This window comes from Myotis myotis, unplaced genomic scaffold (genome assembly GCF_014108235.1).
Source record: "Myotis myotis isolate mMyoMyo1 unplaced genomic scaffold, mMyoMyo1.p scaffold_m19_p_6, whole genome shotgun sequence".
NCBI classification, from domain to species: Eukaryota; Metazoa; Chordata; class Mammalia; order Chiroptera; family Vespertilionidae; genus Myotis; species Myotis myotis.
Window position 1 is genome coordinate 58,260,890 of NW_023416368.1, and position 20,747 is coordinate 58,281,636.

Consider the following 20,747-nt stretch of genomic DNA (forward strand, 5'->3'; position numbering starts at 1 on the left):
TACCTGAGTGGAATTAACTCATTCTGACCTGGGTAGCAATTCAATCTGTTCTGGGTAACAATTTGTGCATGTTCCTGTTCATCAATTATAAATAGTTGTATCTATGTATTTTCTTTGACAGATTGTAAGTCTATCGAAGGTAAATACAGTGACTTGCCACGGGATTGTTTGATAACTAATGAATTTATACAGAATGCCAGGCTCTGTCTCAGTCACAGTTTTTACTGTATTGGCAGCACCTACCACAAGGCTTGACCTATAATCATAGAATAGTTCAAGTCAGTCTTGAGGCCTGGCTGTGACCGTTATCAAGCCTATTGGTACCAGGCAAGATCATACATAACATTTCTGGTAATGTTTCAGACCAAGTTGTTTTAAAATGCAGTGTTTAAAAAAATTCAGTGTCTACTTTTTAAATTTTGTGCTTTAGTCGAAGAAAAAAGGACTGAGCGTAGAGGAAAAGAGAGCCCGCATGATGGAAATTTTTTTTGAGACGGTAAGTCATTTTCCCTAAGATTTTTAGTATTTTGCACATTTTTTTCCTTACATATATGTCATCCAGTATTAACTGTACCTTTTTTTTTTTTTTTAGTCCTCACCCGAGGATATGCTTTTTCATCAATTTTAGAGACAGGTATGGAGAGACAGAGAGAGAGAGAGAGAAACATCGATGTGAGAGAAAAACATTGGTAGTTTGCTTCTAGCATGCAACCTGACTAGGGATCCAACCTGCAACCTGGGCATGTGCCCTGACCGGGAATCGAACCTGCCACCTTTTGTGTACAGGCCTACACTCCAATCAGTTGAGCCATACCAGCTAAGGGCTTAACTGTACCTTTTTTTTTTTTTTTATTAGAGATCAGTACTCACCAATTTCCTGAAGAATGAATAAAGTTCTGCAAATATTTGTGGTGTTTGTGAGCTATGAGGGAATAACCTTATCCCAGTGTTCACAGAGTCTCTTCTATCCAGACTGTCCTACACAATGGACCCAGAATTATATTTCTGAAGCATATATATATATATTTTTATATATTTTATTGATTTTTTACAGAGAGGAAGGGAGAGGGATAGAGAGTTAGAAACATCCATGAGAGAGAAACATCGATCAGCTGCCTCCTGCACACCCCCCACTGGGGATGTGCCCGCAACTCAGGTACATGCCCTTGACCGGAATCGAACCTGGGACCCTTCAGTCCGCAGGCCGCCGCTCTATCCAGCGAGCCAAACCGGCTAGGGCTGAAGCATATATTTGATTGTGTCCTCTTTCTGCCTGAAAGTAATACAGCTGGCCAGGGGGAGGGGCCGTGGGCAGTTGGCCGGCCAGCCCCACCCACTGATCGAACTCCCGGTCAAGGGGACAATTTGCATATTAGCCTTTTATTATGTAGGATTATATACTGGACATAATTGTTTGTGCAATACAGTTGGCAGCGTAGTAGGTTTGTTTACACCAGCATCTCCACAACATGTGCGTAAGCTGCACTATGAGATGGCTAGCTACAACATCACTAGGCGATAGGAACTTTTCAGCTCTGTTATAATCATACTAGAGGCCCGATGCACGAAATTCATGCAAGAGTAGGCCTTCCTTCCCCCAGCTGCTGGCACCGGCTTCCCTCCAGCCGCCAGCAAGCACCCAGGACCCAGGCAGCCCTGGTTTCGTCCGGAAGGGTGTCCAGTCTAATTAGCATATTATGCTTTTATTATTATAGACTAGAGGGGGGGATGTCCCTCAGCCCAGCCTGCACCCTCTTCAGTCTGAGACCCCTTGGGGGATGTCCTAAACCGGCAGTCGGACATCCCTCTCACAGTCTGGGACTGCTGACTCCCAACCGCTCACCTGCCTGTCTGCCTGATTGCCCCTAACCACTTCTGCCTGCCAGCCTGATCGCCTCCTAACTACTCCCCTGCCAGCCTGATCGATGCCTAACTGCTCCCCTGCCGGCCCGATCGCTCCCAACTGCCCTACCCTGTTTGTCCCGTCGCCCTCAACTGCCCTCCCCTGCTGGCCCAGTTCCCACCCAAATGCTCTCCCTTGCTGACCTGGTCCCCACCAACTGCCCTCCCCTGCTGGCCTGGGCCCCCCCAATTGCCCACCCCTGCAGGCCTGGTACCCCCCAACTGCCCTCCCCTGCTGGCCTGGTCGCCCCTAACTGCCCTCCCCTGCTGGCCTGGTCACCCCTAACTGCCCTCCCCTGCCAGCCATTTTGTGGTGGCCATCTTGTGCGAGGGTGTGATGGTCAATTTTCATATTACCTCTTTATTATATAGGATGGCATGTTGACTGAAATGTCATTATGCAGTGCATGACTGTAATTGTATTAATTGACTGATTGATTGATTTCAGTTCATCTATTCCCCTATACAGGGTGTCCCCCAAAAATGTATACATACTTTGAATGATTATAAAGTCAGTATTTATTACCCTACAGTTCATTTTCAAATTTAAAGGAATCTATAAAAATGAATCTTTTTTTGTCAATGCTTGTTTTTAAACTGATGACTGTTCTGGTCCAGGCACTGCTGATAATATGAAGCAGTGGAATAGCAAACATCAAGAATTATTTTGGCCCTAGCTGGTTTGGCTCAGTGGATAGAGCGTCAGCCTGCAGATTGAAGGGGCCCGGATTCGATTCCAGTCAAGGGCATGTGCCCAGGTTGCAGTCTTGATCCCCAGTAGGGTGCATGCAGGAGGCAGCCGATCAATGATTCTCTTTCATCATTGACGTTTCTCTCTCTCCCTCTGCATTCCTCTCTGAAATAAAAAATAATAATAATTTCGTTTGTTACTTTTGCACCCTTGGTTTGTCAATTGTTGCCAGTTTTGTATCATAAACTTTATTTTTTATGTATCCTGATTAAAAAAAAGTCTAGTGGCACTTTAGGATAAATTTTCTTTGTTCAAAGCTTAGTCTGGCTTCACCCATTATTTTAAATCAGTTAAACCTGAAAAGGAGTGAAAATTAAGTGAGTTATCAGCTATTAAAGTGTGTATACATTTTTTGGGACATGTTACATAGTCATTCATATGAATACATATATGTATATATTTGAAGTTGCTAGTGTACTACAAAAAGAATTCTTTGCCTGTTAATGCTTCAGAACATGCTAAAAGTATAGCTCAATGATAGAGAACTTGTTGTACCTGAAGTCTGTTTCACCTAATAACTATGTGACTTTAAGGAAGTTATTTAACCTAAGTCTCAGTTTTCTCGTCTATTAAGGAGGATGATAATAACTGTACCCAGCTCACATTGTTGGTATAAGAATTAAATGAGGTAATCTATATAAAACATTATAATGCCCAGGTCATAAGTGCTTAATTAAAAGTTATCTAGCGGTAGCTTACACATATTTTTTTTTAAGGGCTAGAAGAACATTGTGTTCATCTGTCCTTTATTATCTCTGTTTAATGCTGGGGAAAACTAGTATATACTTGAGACCATTTTCTCTGCCACTTAAATGACCACATTTTAGTTCTGAAGCTAGTTCTTTGCAAGCTCATTCGTTTGCACAGCAACCCCACTGGGCAGCCAATATGTCTGGGCTCCTCCTTGATGACCACATATAGGCAGATGTCTCAGTGAGTTCATGTTTTTTATCCAGGGAATCTGAAGCATTTGCAAATAGATTTGATTAATTGATTTTTTAAAATGCATTAGACACCTAAAGCCAGTAATTTATTGCATGTTCTCTGAGACAGTACAGAATTATCTTTAAACGGTTTATTCCCAGATGTGCAAAAATTGATTTCACACCCTAAGATCAATGACTTAGCAATTTCCTTAATTTAGTAAATCTTTAAGTGGAGTGAGATGAAGTTACTTTTTCCAACATTTTATTATGAAAGAATTTTACAGTGATACCTATGTATCCCACTTTTAAATTCTACCATTAGCATTTTACTCTACTTGCTTTATCACTTATGTATTCATCTGTCCACTCCTCTATCCATCCATCATTTTGTCTTTGGTGGGAGGATGTATACCCAGGTACCAGTCTTTTGTCAGGTATATGTTTTATGAATATTGTCTTCTAATCAGTATTTGTGTTTGCAGTTTCTTAATAGTACCCTTGGATGAGCAGAAGTTTTAAATTTTTAGGAAGTCTAATTTTCATCATATTGAAGTTGCCTTTTCAAGTTCATTTTAGAATAAGTAGATCCCAGATTTCAAAACAATTATCACAATAATTATCTTCTAATTGCTGAGTACTTCCATCTTAAATATTTTATTTTGGTTATCCAAGTTTTTTTCATCACTTTAACCAAAGCTTATTACAAAAAGAAAGAAGTAACTGTAAGATTAAATATTCTACATATATAGGTTCCCATAATGTTTTAATTTGGTGGACATACAACATGTATAAAAATGATTGATAGGCAGCCATGAATATATAATTTTCCTATTTTTTAAGTGTAGCTCTTCCATGAAACTAAATATAAACAATTCTTGACAGTGGCTGTTTTGTTTTTAGTTGGAACTGCTAAATCTGTAATGTATGATATATGCTAAGCAAAATACTGTTTGTATTTTCTTAAAATCAGTGTCAGAGAAGCTAGATTATCTCGTGTTAACAAATGATTCATTGTAACTAGTTTTTATACTTCAGTGGGAAGCTGTTCTCCAGTTACTTTAAGATTTGTATGTTCATGCAAAACCTGTCCATTTTAACCTCTATGGTATTAAACAAGATAATTTCAGTTTCTTCTGGCTCCAAAATGTTTGATTCTATTGCATTGTTCATTTCCAGGTATAGTTTTTTAGTACGGTGTTTTATATAGGAACAGAATTATGGTAAATATAAGTATATAGTAGAAAATAAATACATGTTTTTCATTTCTTTTTAAATTTTTTTTAAAAAACAGAAAGATGTATTTCAATTAAAAGACATGGAGAAGATTGCTCCCAAAGAGAAAGGCATTAGTAAGTATCAGAGATGTGCCGAAATATGTAGGGAAATATTGGTCCTCTTTTCTGCTACAGTCTTTCACTTTATGGGAACAAATTTCTAGAGATGAATGTTTGTAAATGTATAATGTGTAATGTATACATTAAACAAACGTATAAGTGACACAGATCCATCATTATGGTATTATGCAGAGTATTTTCACTGCCTAAAAATCCTCTGTGCTCTGCCTCTACTTCTTCCTCCCTCCCCCTCATAAAGTCTTTACATGATGTCTTTGGGCCATGGCCATGATTCCTGTGTTTGGAGTATCTGCTCTAGGAAAATTAAAATGGAGTGTGCATGTATGTCCATGTACACACATATATACATACATGCAAATATACACTTGCAATTATCTACTTATGGGCATAATTTACTTCAAAAGAAGTAAAAACTGTTCATGTATGTTTTAATATTTGTTAAATGTTACTTTTTGTCTTTACCTGGTGTCTTCATTTTCTGTAGCAGCAAATTACGACAAACTTGGTAGCTTGACACAGCAGAAATTTATTCTCTTAGTTCTGGAGACCAGAAGTCAAAAATCAAGGTGTCAACAGAGTTGACTACTTTTGGAGGCTCAGAAGGAGAATCCATTTCATGTTTCTCTCCGACCTTCTGGTGGCTGCCAGCAGTGCTTGACGTACAGACACATCATTCTAATCTCTGCCTCTGTCTTCACGTGGCCTTCCCCTTTGTTACCTCCCCTTCTGTCTCTTACAAGGACACATGCCATTGAATTTGTGACCCAGCCAAAATCCAGGATGATTTCATCTGGAGATCCTTAATTATACCTGTACAGATGCTTTTTCAAATGTGGTCACATTCACAGGTTCTGGGGTTATCTTTTGAATGGTCACTGTTAAACCCACTACATAGGATACATATTTATGTTTTATTTTTAAATATATTTTTTATAAATTTCAGAGAGGAAGGGAGAGGGAGGGAGATAGAAACAGCAATGATGAGAGAGAATCATTGGTCAGCTGCCTCCTACACACCCCACAACTGGGCATATGCCCTGACCAGGAATCGGACCATGACTTCCTAGCTCATAGGTCAATGCTTAACCACTGAACCACACCAGCCGCACTGGATACATATTTTTTTAAACCTTACTTTCTGATTACGTAAACTACATGCTTATTTTAACAGATTTGGAAATTATAAAGAATATACTGAAAATAAAAGTTGTTCATGAGACCATCGCTGTTAAACATTTTGGTATATTTTGATGAATTATTTTTAGGTGGTCAGTGTGTGTCATAGTGACCAGTCATTCCCAGTCTTTCTGCTGTTGGGGTTAGTTTGCATATTACCCTTTTACTATATAGGATAGAGGCCTAGTGCATGGTTGGGGGCCGGCTGGTTTGCCCTGAAGGGTGTCCGGATCAGGGTGGGGGTCCCACTTGGGTGCCTGGCCAGCCTGGGTGAGGGGCTGATGGCTGTTTGCAGCTGGTCACACCCCCTTCAGGGTGGGGGCCCCCACTGGGGTGCCTGGCCAGCCTGGATGAGGGGCTGATGGCTGTTTCCAGGCTGGCCACACCCCCTTTATGGTGGGGGTCCCCACTGGGGTGCCCTGGCCAGTCTGGGTGAGGGGCTGAGGGCTGTTTTCAGGCTGCCTGGCAAGTGAAGCTCCCAGCCTCTCCTTTTTTTCTTTTTTCTTTTTTTATTCTGGGATTTATTTACCTTCTATAATTGAAACTCTGTTGCCATCACTGGCACTCCCCACTCTGAGGCCGCGGCTGGCTGAAAACAGGTATCTGGGGTTTGTTTGGCTTCTATAATTGAAACTTTGTTGCCGTCCTGCTCGCTCCAGCTCTGAGGCCGCGGCAGTCGGGGAACCTTGGCTTCCTCCATCACTGGAGCAAGCAAACCTCCTGCTCACTTCAGCTGCATGGTTGCTCTCCACCATCTTTGTTGGCAGTTAATTTGCATATCTTGCTGATTAGCCAATGGGAAGCGTAGCCGAGGTTCGGTTAATTACCCTTTTTATCTTTTATTAGAAAGGATACAGAGTACTTTCACTGTCCTAAAATCCTCTGTGCTCTTTCCATTTACTCCTTCCTCTCCCCCTCATAAATTTTTTCCATATCTCATATTACTTCAGAGGAAATAGAATAGAAAATGGAGACTTGTGTAGTCTTAGACTTTTTATATGTATTCTCAGATTACCTCAGAGAAGGCTATATTAAATTAAACTCACATTCATTTCTCGGAACTGTGTTTTCACTTTTAGAAGTTTTTGACATTTCAGTTTGTACTTCTTTACAAGTGAGGTTGAATGTGACACATATTTGGTGTCAATTTTATTTATATATTAAATCTTTAATTTTTAAATAGATTTTATTGTATTTGGGAATCTGCTCTAGGAAAAATCAAAATAGACATTAAAATATGGGTAATTTCTTGGTATAGTTTTATTTAATAGAAAATAAGAATTGTTCATGAATTTTCAAGTATTTGTGAAATATGGCTTTGTATTTTTTACATGCTATTTTTAAAAATGTTTTTCTGATTTTTAAACTTGTTCAGTTTATTTTTTATTATTTATTTTTCATAATAGCTTTATTTTTGTTTTCTTAGCAAAAATGGCAATATGTGTTTATTGTTGGAAAAAGAAAAATGAGTAAAAAGAAAGAAAAATTGCCTCTTAACCTGTTACTCAAAATAACCACTGTCACATTAGTGTATACTGTCTTTTAAATTTATTTTTGACATAATACATTCTGTATTACACATTTTGAATATTTTTTACCATGCCATTAAATATTTTATAACATAACTTTAATGATTGCATATATTCAATTACAATAAAATACTTTTAAAAGTCCCGTTATTGGACTAGTTCCCAACTTTTTACTATTGAAAACTGCTTTGACAGGCATCTTATGTATAGCCATCATTATTTTCTTTGGCTGAATTTATAAATAGTGGAATTTCTACACAAAAGGCCTGCATAAACCTAAAGCTTTAGATACATGCTGCTGAGGGTACCCATGTTGAGAGTACCCATTTTCCTGAACCCTTTATTTTTTTTAGTGTTTTTAATTTGATAGTCAAAATATTAAATCTCATTGCTTTATTTTACTTCTTTAATTATTAATGTGGGTCAACATTTTCTTGTTTATTGACCATGTATATTTTATAGATGCCCATTGATATATTTTTGTTTTTCTGTTGCAGTATTGGGCTTTTTTGTTACTATTTTTGAAAGCTCCTTATTTATTAAATTATTAACTCTTGACCTATAATATTTGTTGCATTTCCCCACTTATTGGCCTTTTAATTTTATTTATGATATATCTTTTTTTTTAGTTTTATTGCTTAAAGTATTACAAAGGGTATTACATGATATATCTTTAAAAATTATATCTTTTAGCTGCTATGTCAGTGAAAGAAGTTCTTCAAAGCTTAGTTGATGATGGCATGGTTGACTGTGAGAGGATTGGAACCTCTAATTATTATTGGGCTTTTCCCAGTAAAGCCCTTCATGCAAGGAAACGTAAGTTGGAGGCTCTGGAGTCTCAGGTAAGCCACCGCAGTTAAAAAATATATATTTGCTTTGTAAAAAATAATTTTTTTTTTACTTAATCTTTTCAGTTAGTGGTTTCTGTTAAATTTTTCACATATATTATTTGACTCAAAGTCTAAAGATAATCAACATCTCTTTCTCCCATCAGAATCTTAGAATGTTTTAACTTTCATCTTCCCACATGCCATAATATTGTTATCTAATATTTTGGATCCTTTTAGATTTACAGAAAAACTAATGGGGAGGTACAGAGAGTTCTGTAATACCCACCCCCTTCTCACTACCAAATACACATCTTGTATTAGTTTCTGTGTAAAAATTTGCTTTCATCTCCCTTAGGAATTGCTGCATCACATGATAACACTAGAGACCCAGTGCACAAAAATCGTGCACGGGTAGGGTCCCTAGGCCTGACCTGTGAACAGGGCTGATCAGGTTCCCTGCCTCCTGGCCTCCCCGCCTTTTCCTTCCCTCACTCCCTCACTCCCTCAGCGCCCCACCGCCACCACTGGTTGCCTGCCATGTTCCACGCCACCACATGGCGGTCAGCACATGTCATAGCAAGCGATCGAACTCCTGGTCAAACTTCCGAGGGGACCTTTGCATTTAGCTTTTTATTATATAGGATTATGCTTAACTGAAAAACTTCAGACTGTTTTCTAAGGAGTTGCACTATTCTGCATTCCTACCAATTTCATCACTTTCTCACCAAAACTTGTCACTACCTGACTTTTTGACTTTAGTCATTTCAGTGGTATCTCATTATTGTTTTGATTTCCATTGCCCTGATGACTAAGGATGTTGAACATCTTTTCATGTGTCTACTGACCATTTGTATATCTTTCTTAGAGACCTATCAGTTCAGATCCTTTGCCCATGTTTTATCTCTTAAACATGATGCCGCATTTTTTTTTCCTGTGAGGAAATGACATGCATCACTCAGCAATTTTTTATTTTTTATAACATATTTTTATTGATTTCAGAGAGGAAGGAACAGGGAGAGATAGAAACATCAATGATGAAAGAGAATCAATGATGAAAGAGAATCATTGATTGGCTGCCTCCTGCACACCCCCTACTGGGGATCTAGACTACAACCGGGGCATGTGCCTTTGACCTGAATCGAACCTGGGACCATTCAGTCTGCAGGCAAAGCTCTATCCACTAAGCCAAACTGGCTAGGGCCATCACTCAGCATTTTTTTCAAAAAGTTTTGCAATTAAAAACTTTATTGAGGAATAATTGGCATACAAGAACTGCTTATATTCTTATATTTAAAGTTTATAAATTGATGTTTGACACACGTATACATTCATGAAACCATCACCACAGTCAAGATAATGATTCCCATCACACCAGAAAGTTTTTTCATTCCCCTTTTCATTCTTTCTCTCCTGCCCACTGTTCCCTTGCCCCATCCCCAGACAAGTACCGACTTGCTCTCTGTCACTATATATTAGTTTTTATTTCCTAGAATTTTTTATAAATGGAATCATACAGTAAGTACTCTCTTTCCTGGCTTCTTTTACTCAGTATAGTTATTTTAAGATGTATCCATGTTGCTGTATGTATTAATCATTCGCTTTTTATTGCTAAGTGGCATTCCGTTGTATGGATGTACAATAGTTTGTTTACCTATTGATGGACATTTGGGTTTTTTGTTTGGGTTATTAGAAATAAAGCTGCTATGGATATTTATATATAAGTCTTTGTATGAACATTTGTTTTCATTTATAATGGGTAAATCTCAGGATGGAATAGATGGATCATAGGGTAGGCGTAGTTAACTTTTAAGAGATTACCAAACTGTTTTCGATAGTGTTGTGCTATTTGATATTCCCACTAGCTATGTATCAGAGTTCCAGTCCCTCCACATCCTGAATAATACTTGGTATGATACCTGTTGTAGTAAGTGCATAGTGATATCTTGTGGTTTTAATTTCCATTTCCACGGTGACTAATAATTTGAGCATCCTTGCATGTGTTTATTTGTCATCCATATATCTTCATTGATGAAGTGTCTTTAACAGATCTTTTTGCCTTTTAAAAAATCAAGTTGTGCCCTAGACAGTTTGGCTCAGTGGATAGAGGGTCAGCCTGCGGACTGAAGGGTCCTGGGTTCAATTTCGGTCTGGGGCATATGTTCAGGTTGCGGCTTGATCCCCAGTGGGGAGTGTACGGGAGGCAGCCTATCAATGATTCTCTCTCATCATTGATGTTTCTATCTCTCTCTCCCTCTCTCTTCCTTTCTGAAATCAATAAAAACATATTTTAAAGAAATCAGGTTGTTTATTTTTATTATTCAGTTTAGAGAGTTCTCTATACTTTCTGGATATAAATCCTATATCAGATAAATGCTTTCCAAATGTTTTTCTCCCAGTCTGTAGTTCATCTTTTTATTCTCTTAACTGTTTTGAGGAGCAAAAGTGTTTAATTTTGTTGAAGTCTATGTTATCAATTTGTTTCTTTATGGTTGGTGTTTCTGGTGTTATATATTACTTTCCTCCAGGCAGTTCATGACTGCAGCTGGATATATCAGGTGCTGACTAAGCATTTCTTGGTTAACTTTACCAGCCAAAGAAACTTTGACTTTGAGAAAAAAGGCCAAATGAGCACTTTTCATATTTTTGCCTTTGGATTTAGCATAATCTCTACTTAGCAAGTGGAGGAGCTTGACAAATCCTATATAATAAAAGCCTAACATTTAAATTGACAGAATGGCTGAACGACTGGCTGAACAATTGGTTGTTATGATGTGTACTGACCACCAGGGGGAAGATGCTCAATGCAGGAGCTGCCCCCCAGGCCAGTCAAAGCAGGTACCAGTGGGGGCCCCCCAATCGGCCCACTGGTTGCCTCACAGATCAGCCCTGATCGTCGGCCAGGCCTAGGGACCCTACCCGGGCACAAATTTCATCCACTGGGCCTCTAGTCTATATATACAAAAGGCTAAGTGAACAACCTTACGTCCGTCTGACCGGTACATATAACACGCACTGGCAGTTTAAAAATAAACGACTCATGCATGAGCAATACATATAAAGCTCACTGGTGCCAATCACACGTGTGTTTTAATTTTATAACACTATTATATATACTATTTTGACATGTAATTTTTACAGTAATGTAATTACTGCATGAATCTTTCTTCTAATTAATTTCCTTTCAATATGCACGAATCCGTGCACCAGGCCACTAGTTTTAATAGAAATAAGCAAGAGATTCTTGCTAGTATGCTAGTACAGTGAATCTATTTTTAAAAGTGAGTATAATATTGGTTTTTTACACTGAGTGATTGAGGTATCGGGTGTTCCAATCAGTTACTGTCAGTATACTTCTCTACCTGCTGGTCTGAGAGTTGGCATCCAGTATATTTTGTGACACACCCCTCTCTTCCCACCCCTGTTTATAAGCTGGAGGTTAAAGCTTAATTTCACATGCCTGCTCAGAAATCAGAGGTCAAGTCAGGGACTAACACATAGGCAGTAGATTTAATACCTTCTGTTCGAAGCACTCCAGAAGTAAATGAAGAATGCATCATTTGTAAAAGGTTGATAGCCCTTGACATTTGCTATAAATTAAAAAAGAAATTGCCATTCTACTTATCTAAACCTACTTTATTCTTTTACTAAAATTTGAGAAGTCATGTCAATATCCTACTATGCCCCTCAATTAAGGTTCTGAAGCTCACTTATTATTTTAGAGAAGTGATATGGCTTAATGGAAAGATAAGAATCAGACTGAATTTAGGTCATGTTTCACTTCTTACTAACTAGGATCTTGGGAAATTTTCTTAAGCTCTTTAAAGCCTCAGTTTCCCAATTTGTAAGAGAGACACTATACTTATTACAAAGGGTTGCGATGCAGTTGAAGTGATACGTGTAAAGTGCCTGGTGGAAGTAGGCACTTAGTATGTGGTGGTCACAGATTCAGCTAGATTAGTTCCCATCCAGGAGTATATACTCTAAGTTTACTTATTCAACCAAACCAAATATTTGAGGGTCTACTATGTATAAAACATTTTACCAGATACCAGAAAAAGTAGAATTCAAAATCCATGCTTCATAAGAAAGAACTTGTAGCCTGTGCTGAAGCTAATATATATTATACACATGAAAGAGGGAAGTGAAGAGTGAAAAGTTTTATGTGGTTAATGTAGATATTAGAAATGCTGCAAGAGATGGCGGGATTTTTATAAAGATAGAAGGCACTGAGTTAACATTGAATTGAACCACATTCCAAAGTCAAGGTTGCACTGAAGGATCAGTGTATTCAAGACATTGCTAAAGTAAAATGTGAACTTCCTTTGAATTTCTTGTTAATTACTTCCAGATTAGAGAGAGGGAAAACTCTTAAATTCCCCTGCCCCTCATCATTCTCTTATGCTTTTGTCTGTCAGTGATTTCAATTATGGGTAGGAATGTATTCATCTCTTGAGAATAGACATTTTTGTAGTAGATCTGAAAATTAAATCAGGAAACATTTCATTCTCCCTTCCCTTTAGGTTGTATGTGTTGATCATGCTTAAAAAGTCTAAAAAAGCCTCATGATTATAATATACTAGAGGCCCGGTGCACAAAAATTTGTGCACTCCGGGGGGGGGGGGGGGGAGGGGGGTGGTCCCTCAGCCTGGCCTGTGCCCTCTCGCAGTCTGGGACCCCTCGGGAGATAACGACCTGCTGGCTTAGGCCTGCTCCCGGGTGGCAAAGGGCAGGCCCAATCCCTAGGTGAAGCCCCTGGTTGGGCTCAGAGCAGGGCCGAATGGGGAGTTGGGGCGCCACCCCCTGTCATGCACAGTGCAGGGCGGATTGGGAGGTTGCGATGCCACCCTCATCACGCTCAGGGTAGGGCCAATTGGGGGGTTGGGGCACCGCCCCCTGTCACACTCAAGGCAGGGTCAATGGGGAGGTTGTGGCGCCACCCCCTGTCACGCACAGAGCAGGGCCCATCAGGGGGTTGGGGAGCTCCCCCCTGTCACGCACAGAGCAGGGCCCATCAGGGGCTTGGGGAGCTCCCCCCTGTCACGCACAGAGCAGGGCCCATCAGGGGGTTGAGGAGCTCCCCCCTGTCACTCACAGAGTAGGGCCAATAGGGGAGTTGGGGCACCGCCCCCGTCACACACAGAGCAGGGCGGATCAGGGGGTTGGGGCGCCGCCCTCTATCACCCACAGAGCAGGGCCGATCAGGGGTTTGGGGCGCCGCCACTCTCACACTCAGGGCAGGGCCGATGGGGAGGTTATGGCTCTACCCCATCACACACAGAGCAGGGTCCGTTGGTTGGGGGGGTTGGGGTGCCACACCCTGTCACACACAGAGCAGGGCCGATCAGGGGGTTGGGGCGCCTTCCCCTCTCAGGAACAGAGCAAGGCCGATAGGGAGGTTGTGGCCCCGCCCCCTGTCACACACAGAGCCGCAGGGCGATCAGGGGGTTTGGGCGCTGCCCCCTGTCATGCTGATCCCGGTGCCGGGAGGCCTCGCGGCTCCGCTGATCCCGGTGCTGGGAGGCATATTAGCCTTTTACTATATAGGATAGAGGCCTGGTGCATGGGTGGGGCTGGCTGGTTTTCCCTGAAGGGTGTCCTGGATCAGGGTGGGGGTCCCCACTGGGGTGCCTGGCCAGCCTGGATGAGGGGATGATGGCTGTTTGCAGCTGGTCACACACCCTTCAGGGTGGGGGTCCCCACTGGGGTGCCTGGCCAGTCTGGGTGAGGGGCTGAGGGCTGTTTTCAGGCTGGCGGGTGACTGAAGCTCCCAACCGCTCCTTTTTTTCTTTTTCTTTTTTATTCTGGGCCAGCTTTAGCTCTGGCTCCAGCTCTGAGGCCTCTGCTGCCGAAAGCAGGTCTCTGGTTTGTTTAGATTCTATAATCGAAACACTGTATCAACTCCAGCTCTGAGATCCCGGCCAGCTGAAAGCTGGTTTCTGGGGTTTTGTTTAGCTTTTATATTTGTAACAATGTTTCAAACTGCAAGCTCAGAGGCCGGCAGCGGCAGGCAGGGAACATTGGAGTCCTCCGTCACTGAAGTAAGCAAGCCTCATGTTCAGTTTAAGCTGCCTGGCTGCCAGCCGCCATCTTAGCTGGCAGTTAATTTGCATATCGCCCTGATTAGCCAATGGGAAGGGTAGCGGTTGTATGCTAATTACCATTTTTCTCTTTTATTAGATAGGATGTTTCTCTTTAACATATTCTGAGCTAGCAAACAAGCCATCAGCTGTGTGTGGGTTGCATTAACTACTTCTACTGATATTTACTCTGTGCCTGTTCTGTGCATGCATTGTGCCAAATTCTGTGGGCAATATAAAAATAATAGAATATGTGTTTTATGTTGAGATAATTTATGCTTTACTTGGTAAGGCAAGATAAATACTTTCTGTAGTTAACTTTTTATGAAAAGACATAGTTAATTAGCTATGTAAGATTTAATTTATGTAAGATCAGTGCCAAACACTGTTGTTGGTATGGGTCCTAATTGTTACACAGTTTAGAGGGTAGCAAGATTTTTATAAATCCACTAAAGGCCCAGTACACGAAATTTGTGCACCGGGGTGGTGGTGATGGTGTCCCTCAGCCTGGCCTGCACCCTCTCACAATCTGGGACCCCTCGGGTAGGGTCCCTAGGCTCGGCTGGCAATCAGGGCCTATTGGGGCTTTCCTTCCCCCGGCTGCCGGCAGCTGGCCCCATCCCCACTGCTGCCACTGCTTGCCTTCTGTGTGGCACTGCCCCCCCCCCCACCAGTTGCCTCCCTCTGTGGGCGACATGTGTGGGGTGTGTTCACTTGGCTGGCCTTGGCCTCCCTCTGCAGGGCGATCACTGGCTGGCCCTGCTCACCTGCCACAGCATCGCTGGCTGGTGGCCTGAGCCTCCCGCTGTGCGGCGATCGATCGTAGGGCTCCACAATCGATTGCCCAGCAGAGGGAGGTCCTGCCCACCCGGCCAGGGCTCCACAGTCGCAGGACCCCCCCACCCCCCATTGATCACCCGCCAGCCGGTGGCCTGGGCCTCAATCTTTGGGGTGATAGATCGCAGAGGCCTCCCATTGATCGCCCCGTAGAGGTGGTCTGGCTCTCCCTCTGCGGTTGATTGTGGGGCGATGGTGGAGGCCCCCCAACCAATTGCATCGCACCCACCTTGGCTGGCCTGATGCCAGTGTTGTCATAGCGTGGTTGTCGGAAGGTCATCCGGACAGTCATTCTGCTGTTGAGTTGTTCGGTCGATTTGCATATTACACTTTTTTAAATTATAGATACTAGGGGCCAAATGCACGAATTCGTGCACCTTGAAAGGAACTGTGGGCTGCGAGGCTGCGGTGGGCACAGGCCCATCCTCTGTGCCCCCGCCACAGCCCCCAGTTCCATCTGCCAGTAGCCCTGCTCCCACTGCCGCCGTTCCCATGCACTCATAGTGCCAGCCCTGCTCGCACCCACTGAAGGCATCGAGCAGTTGGGGCCAGTGCCAGAAGTGGGTGCAAGCGGGGCCAGCACCGTCACTGGGTGTGAGCAACGGCTGCTGCCCTGGTCACCCCTTAGGAGCAGGGGGAGGTGGAGAAGCCCTGAGGGGTGATCAGGGCTGGCAGCCTCCACAAGCACCCACTGAAGGCATGGAACAGTTGAGGCCGGTGCCAGAAGTAGGTGCGAGCGGGGCCAGCACCGTCACTGGGTGTGAGCAACGGCTGCTGCCATGATCGCCCCTTAGGAACAGGGGGAGGTGGAGAATCCCTGAGGGGTGATCAGGGCCGGCAGCCTCCACAAGCACCCGCCGGCGGCACTGAGCAATCGGGGCCAGTGCCAGGCACTGGCAGTGGGTGTGAGCGGTGGTTCTGGCACCTGCAGCAGGTGCAAACAGGGCCAGCGCAGGTAGCAGGTGCAAGCACCAGGTGGGACCATGGTATGCGGGAGCAAAGACTTTTCAGTAACCACCAGAGGCTCACCCCAATGACAGCGACTAGCGCCCGCCTTGGTCTGGCGCCCCTGCTCACCTGCTCCACCATCCCACCGCAGCCGACTCCCGCCATGTTCTGTGTGCGCCCCCTGGTGGTCAGCACATGTCATAGCGACCAGTTGTTCAGTTGTTCCAGTTGTTCTGCCGTTGCATATTAGCCTTTTATTATATAGGCTAGTTAAGGGAAACTTTTTAGAAATTATTTTGAGCTGAAAGTTGAGTAAATTAGATGGATGGAGGAAATTCCACAGGGGGCAGAGGGAGCCACTGATAATGATGTTGACAGTGGCAGCCAAAATGTATTGAGCACTTAGCCAGGTATGGCTTTAAGAGCTTGTCTTAGTTTTTCAGGCTGCTATAACAAAATACCAGGATGAGTAGCTTATAAACAACAGAAATTTATTTCTCATAGTTGTGGAGGCTGGTCAGGTAAGAGCCCTCTCCCAGGTCAGAGCCTTTTCACTGTACCTTCACATGGTGGAAGGGGCTGACATCTCTCTGGATACTCTTCTATAAGAGCACTAACCTTATTCATGAGGACTCCACCTTCATGCCGTAAGCACCTCTCAAAGGCCCCACATACTAAAACCATTACCTTTAGGTGTTAGGACTTCAACATATGATTTTGAGGGAGACACAAACATTTAGAACATAGCAAAGCTTTTACATGTTTTATATCACTTGATTCTTACAACTGCAAGAGTTATGTATTAACTCCCCATTTTACATATGAGAAGATTGAGGCACCAAGAAGTTAAATAACTTGCCCAAAATAGCAGTATTAGTAGCTGGTGAAGCAGGATTCAAATACAGGCATTCTGATTCCATAGTCCTTGCATGTAACCACAGATAAACAAAACTATAAAGCACATTATATTCAGTGAAGAGTTGGTGACCGGCATGGAAAGACTGAAAACAAATTTTTAATAGTAATGGGGAAATAAGGTTAGAAATTAGATTGAGGCCCTTTTATGGGATGTTTTAATAATTGGGGATTTTAAAAAAAATCATAGAGAGGAAGGGAAAGGGAGAGAGACATCAATTGGCTGCCTCCTGCCCCCTATTGGGGATTGAGCCTGCAACTTGGGCATGTGCCCTGACCGGGAATTGAACTGGTGACCTTCTAGTGCATGGGACAATGCTCAAACAATTGAGCCACACCAGCAGGGCAGTGGTTGGTTGGATTTTATCATATACACCAAGCAGGGGAAGTGGAAATTTTCCTGCCAGTTTATTTTATGGTTTTTCTTTTTGCTGATCTAATTACTTTAAAAAATAGATTATAAGCTCAGAAAATACTAGTGTTATTATATTACGATATTCAGCAAAAAAACTTTCACCCTCCTCTCCCCCCATATATAATATAGTATTACTGTTGCTGGAAATATCTAATGTAGTATTTTATTTCTGCAAGGCTGAAATAAATATTTGGGTTGAGTAGAAAAAAAGTTGTTAAGCTAGCCTCTCTGACTAGCTGTAACACAGTTGCATTCCTGAAGCCTTTTTACATAACTTAATAACTTTAATGGGCAAGAAAAGCTTTGATGATGGAAGTGGGAGTGTGTTTAAATCTGCTAGTTCTTCTGAAATATATGCAAATATGTTACAGTATTTGGATGATAGTAGAAATAGCCATTTTGGCTCAACAGAAAGTAGAAATAGCCAGATCCTTTTCTCATGTCATTGTTGTGAATTGTGATGTAGCTTAAAAAGTAATTATAAAAGTTAATTATAATGTGGGAACTTCCAAGTGAGATGGCATTTCTCGGTATCCTGAAGAATGTATAGACTTATTAAATGTCAAGAAGTGATTTTTTTCTTCTTGATAATTATTTTAAGAGTTTTGGCTGAAACTTGCTGATTATTTCAGTGTAATGATTTTAGTTACTGTGTTTGTGTGTGTGTGAGTGCGTGGTCTTTCTGAATATTTTTTGTATGGAAAAGCAAGACGGAATGTGTTAGGCTAAATAACTCTTCCCATCATCTTCTGGTTCTCTCCCTTTTTTGCTCCTTTCAATCTCAGCTTCAAGGGAAAGACCTCCTCCATTTGATGTTGTCTTATATTGACAGATGTACAGTGGTGTCCTGTAATATATGCACGGCTGGGGAAGACCAGTATTGTAGCTATTGTGCTTGACGTGCTGTTCATACAGAGTTACTGACAGTGTGGGAAATAACTGGCCACTACTGATTAGAAATGCTTTTCTAAAGCCTTTTTCCAAAAGGAGTAGCATTTCCAATATGCTTTTGGTTTTGTGTTCTTGCCCGTCCTTTCTTCCACACTCCATTCTGACCTGAGTATTCCTATTCGTTGCTGACGTAGCACCCTGAGCTAACTCCAGTCTAGCATACTGTGCTGTGTGGTTACTCAACCCCACCTCTTAGTCAGTTTGTATCCCTAGTCCATAGCATAGTTCTTGGCATATGGCAGATGTTTGAGAGGTGAATGAGAATTAAAGGAAACAAAGGTTATGAAGTTAGTCTTAATGATAATCATTTACTGATTCAGAGAATTCATTAGTGCTGCAACTGGTCTGTGTAGCAGTTTTTAACTGATTTTTTATTTAAAGGGTCAAAATTATGGAAATCATACTTTTTCTTTTGTTTTCCCCGCTTTGCTAAGATCGTCCATGGTTCTTCATCCAAGTTCTGGTTTGCAGCCCATTTATTACTAGTGGAAGGGAGTTAAGGGGCAGGTTTTCTAGGAGTTGGTTTACATTTTCATATCAACACTGGATTTCAGATATAGTGTATTGCTTTGGGGAGACACTCATAGATTCTCAGGATAACTTAAAGATTTTTTTTTACCAGTTTTTAGAAATGAGTATAGAGAATTTTTTATTGCTAAACGTGAATGAATAGAGTAGGTCCACTATTAGATTGTGTGGACAACTTGAAATGTTTCTGAATAAAAATAGGCAGTACCTCTACTGCAGTTCTTTGAGTTCAGTCATTGTTCAGTGAATGCTTGCCACGGCAGGCATTGTGACTGATGAGAGGGGCATAAAATAAATTAGTAGTTTCTGTCCTCCAGGACCTCACAGTCTTGTGAGTCACACATGTCAACAAATCATTGCAATTGGTGTGATATGTGCGGAGGGTGGTACAAGAGGGTGACAGTTCTGCTGAGGAAAGGCTGTACAGTCCAGGAAGGAAAAATCTAAGTTGGTTCTGGAAACATATATGGGATTTCGTAAGGTATTTAGGGTAAAGAGCGTTCCGGGTACAGTGACCAGTAAGTTAAGGTACTATACTATAGTGGTTTAAGAGAATGGACTCTAGACCTGGGTTCTAGATTCAAATCCAATTTCCTCTGTTTACTAAAAACCTCTTGCACCTTGGTTTTCTCATCTGTAAAATGGTGCTAATATTTTTTACTTCACAGGGTAGTTGTGATCATTAAATATGTTTTATGTAACTGCTTACAGCAATGACTAATACATAGTAAGTGCTTTAGCTTGTGTGATTATATACAAAGATCTACATGGTAGTGTGTGTAGAACTACATAATGTGTGAGAGAATCCTGAGTTGTTTTGTACCACTCAATTGTGTGTGAGGGATAAATGACTATGACTAGGTGGGAAGGCAGATGCTTATAATGAAGGGCTCTGTGGATCTAAGTTGAAGAATTTTGAGTAGGGAAGTGAGATCAGAAGAGCCTTATTTTAGAAAGATGGGTCTGTTGGCAGTAGGGAGGAGTGTGTACTGTGAAATTGTCCAGCTAGGAGATGATGAAGTCCTAAGACTGGACTTGGAATTAGGGGTAATAAACAGATGGGGGAGAAGGTAGAATTTACAGTCATTAGTAGTGTACACTCGGAGTCTATAAAGTTCAGATTTTAAAATAAGCAGAGTAATTTTTGTCTAAACAGATTTCCCCTTTGTTGCCTGTCTTTGTGTGTGGATGGGAAACACATGCTATCTGTCTGTATTCTCTGAAAGTCAGGTTCAGGTAGGATAGATTATGACAATAATTAAAATTCATGCTTAATTATTTCCATATAATATATGATATTTCTAAGGCTGAATTTTTAAAAACAGGGATTACTATAATCATTACTACTTAATGGAAATTATCTTTTTTGCTTTATGTTGTGGACTGGAAGGGAAAGAAAAGCAATGGGCCAGAGAAGTACTTCTAGAACATGTACACAGTAGTTGGGACAGATCCTAGACAATACTATATTGATTAATGCATTCATTCAGCAACATTTATTAGGTCCCTTTGGGTCTCAGAACTGTATTCTGTGCTGGAGATAAATGTGATTAAGATAAACGTGGCGCGGCTCAGTGGTTGAGCGCCAACCTATGAACCAGGAGGTT

At 41.6% G+C, this 20,747-nt stretch overlaps 1 protein-coding gene across 2 annotated transcripts in view; it reads left to right on the top strand.

Annotated features, from left to right (window-relative positions):
• The first annotated feature begins 415 nt into the window (after positions 1–415).
• The window catches only part of MND1 (meiotic nuclear divisions 1), a 48,296-nt gene continuing 27,964 nt past the window's right edge, over positions 416–20,747 (top strand). The window contains exons 1-4 of one of the 2 annotated variants that reach the window (XM_036315487.1): positions 439–496; positions 593–634; positions 4,871–4,928; positions 8,333–8,481. In XM_036315487.1, coding sequence (XP_036171380.1) covers positions 4,895–4,928; positions 8,333–8,481 — 183 coding nt within the window. In that variant the 5' untranslated portion in view covers positions 439–496; positions 593–634; positions 4,871–4,894. Of the gene's footprint in view, positions 497–592; positions 635–4,870; positions 4,929–8,332; positions 8,482–20,747 lie in introns of both variants that reach the window. The other variant, XM_036315486.1, reaches the window with a different exon arrangement.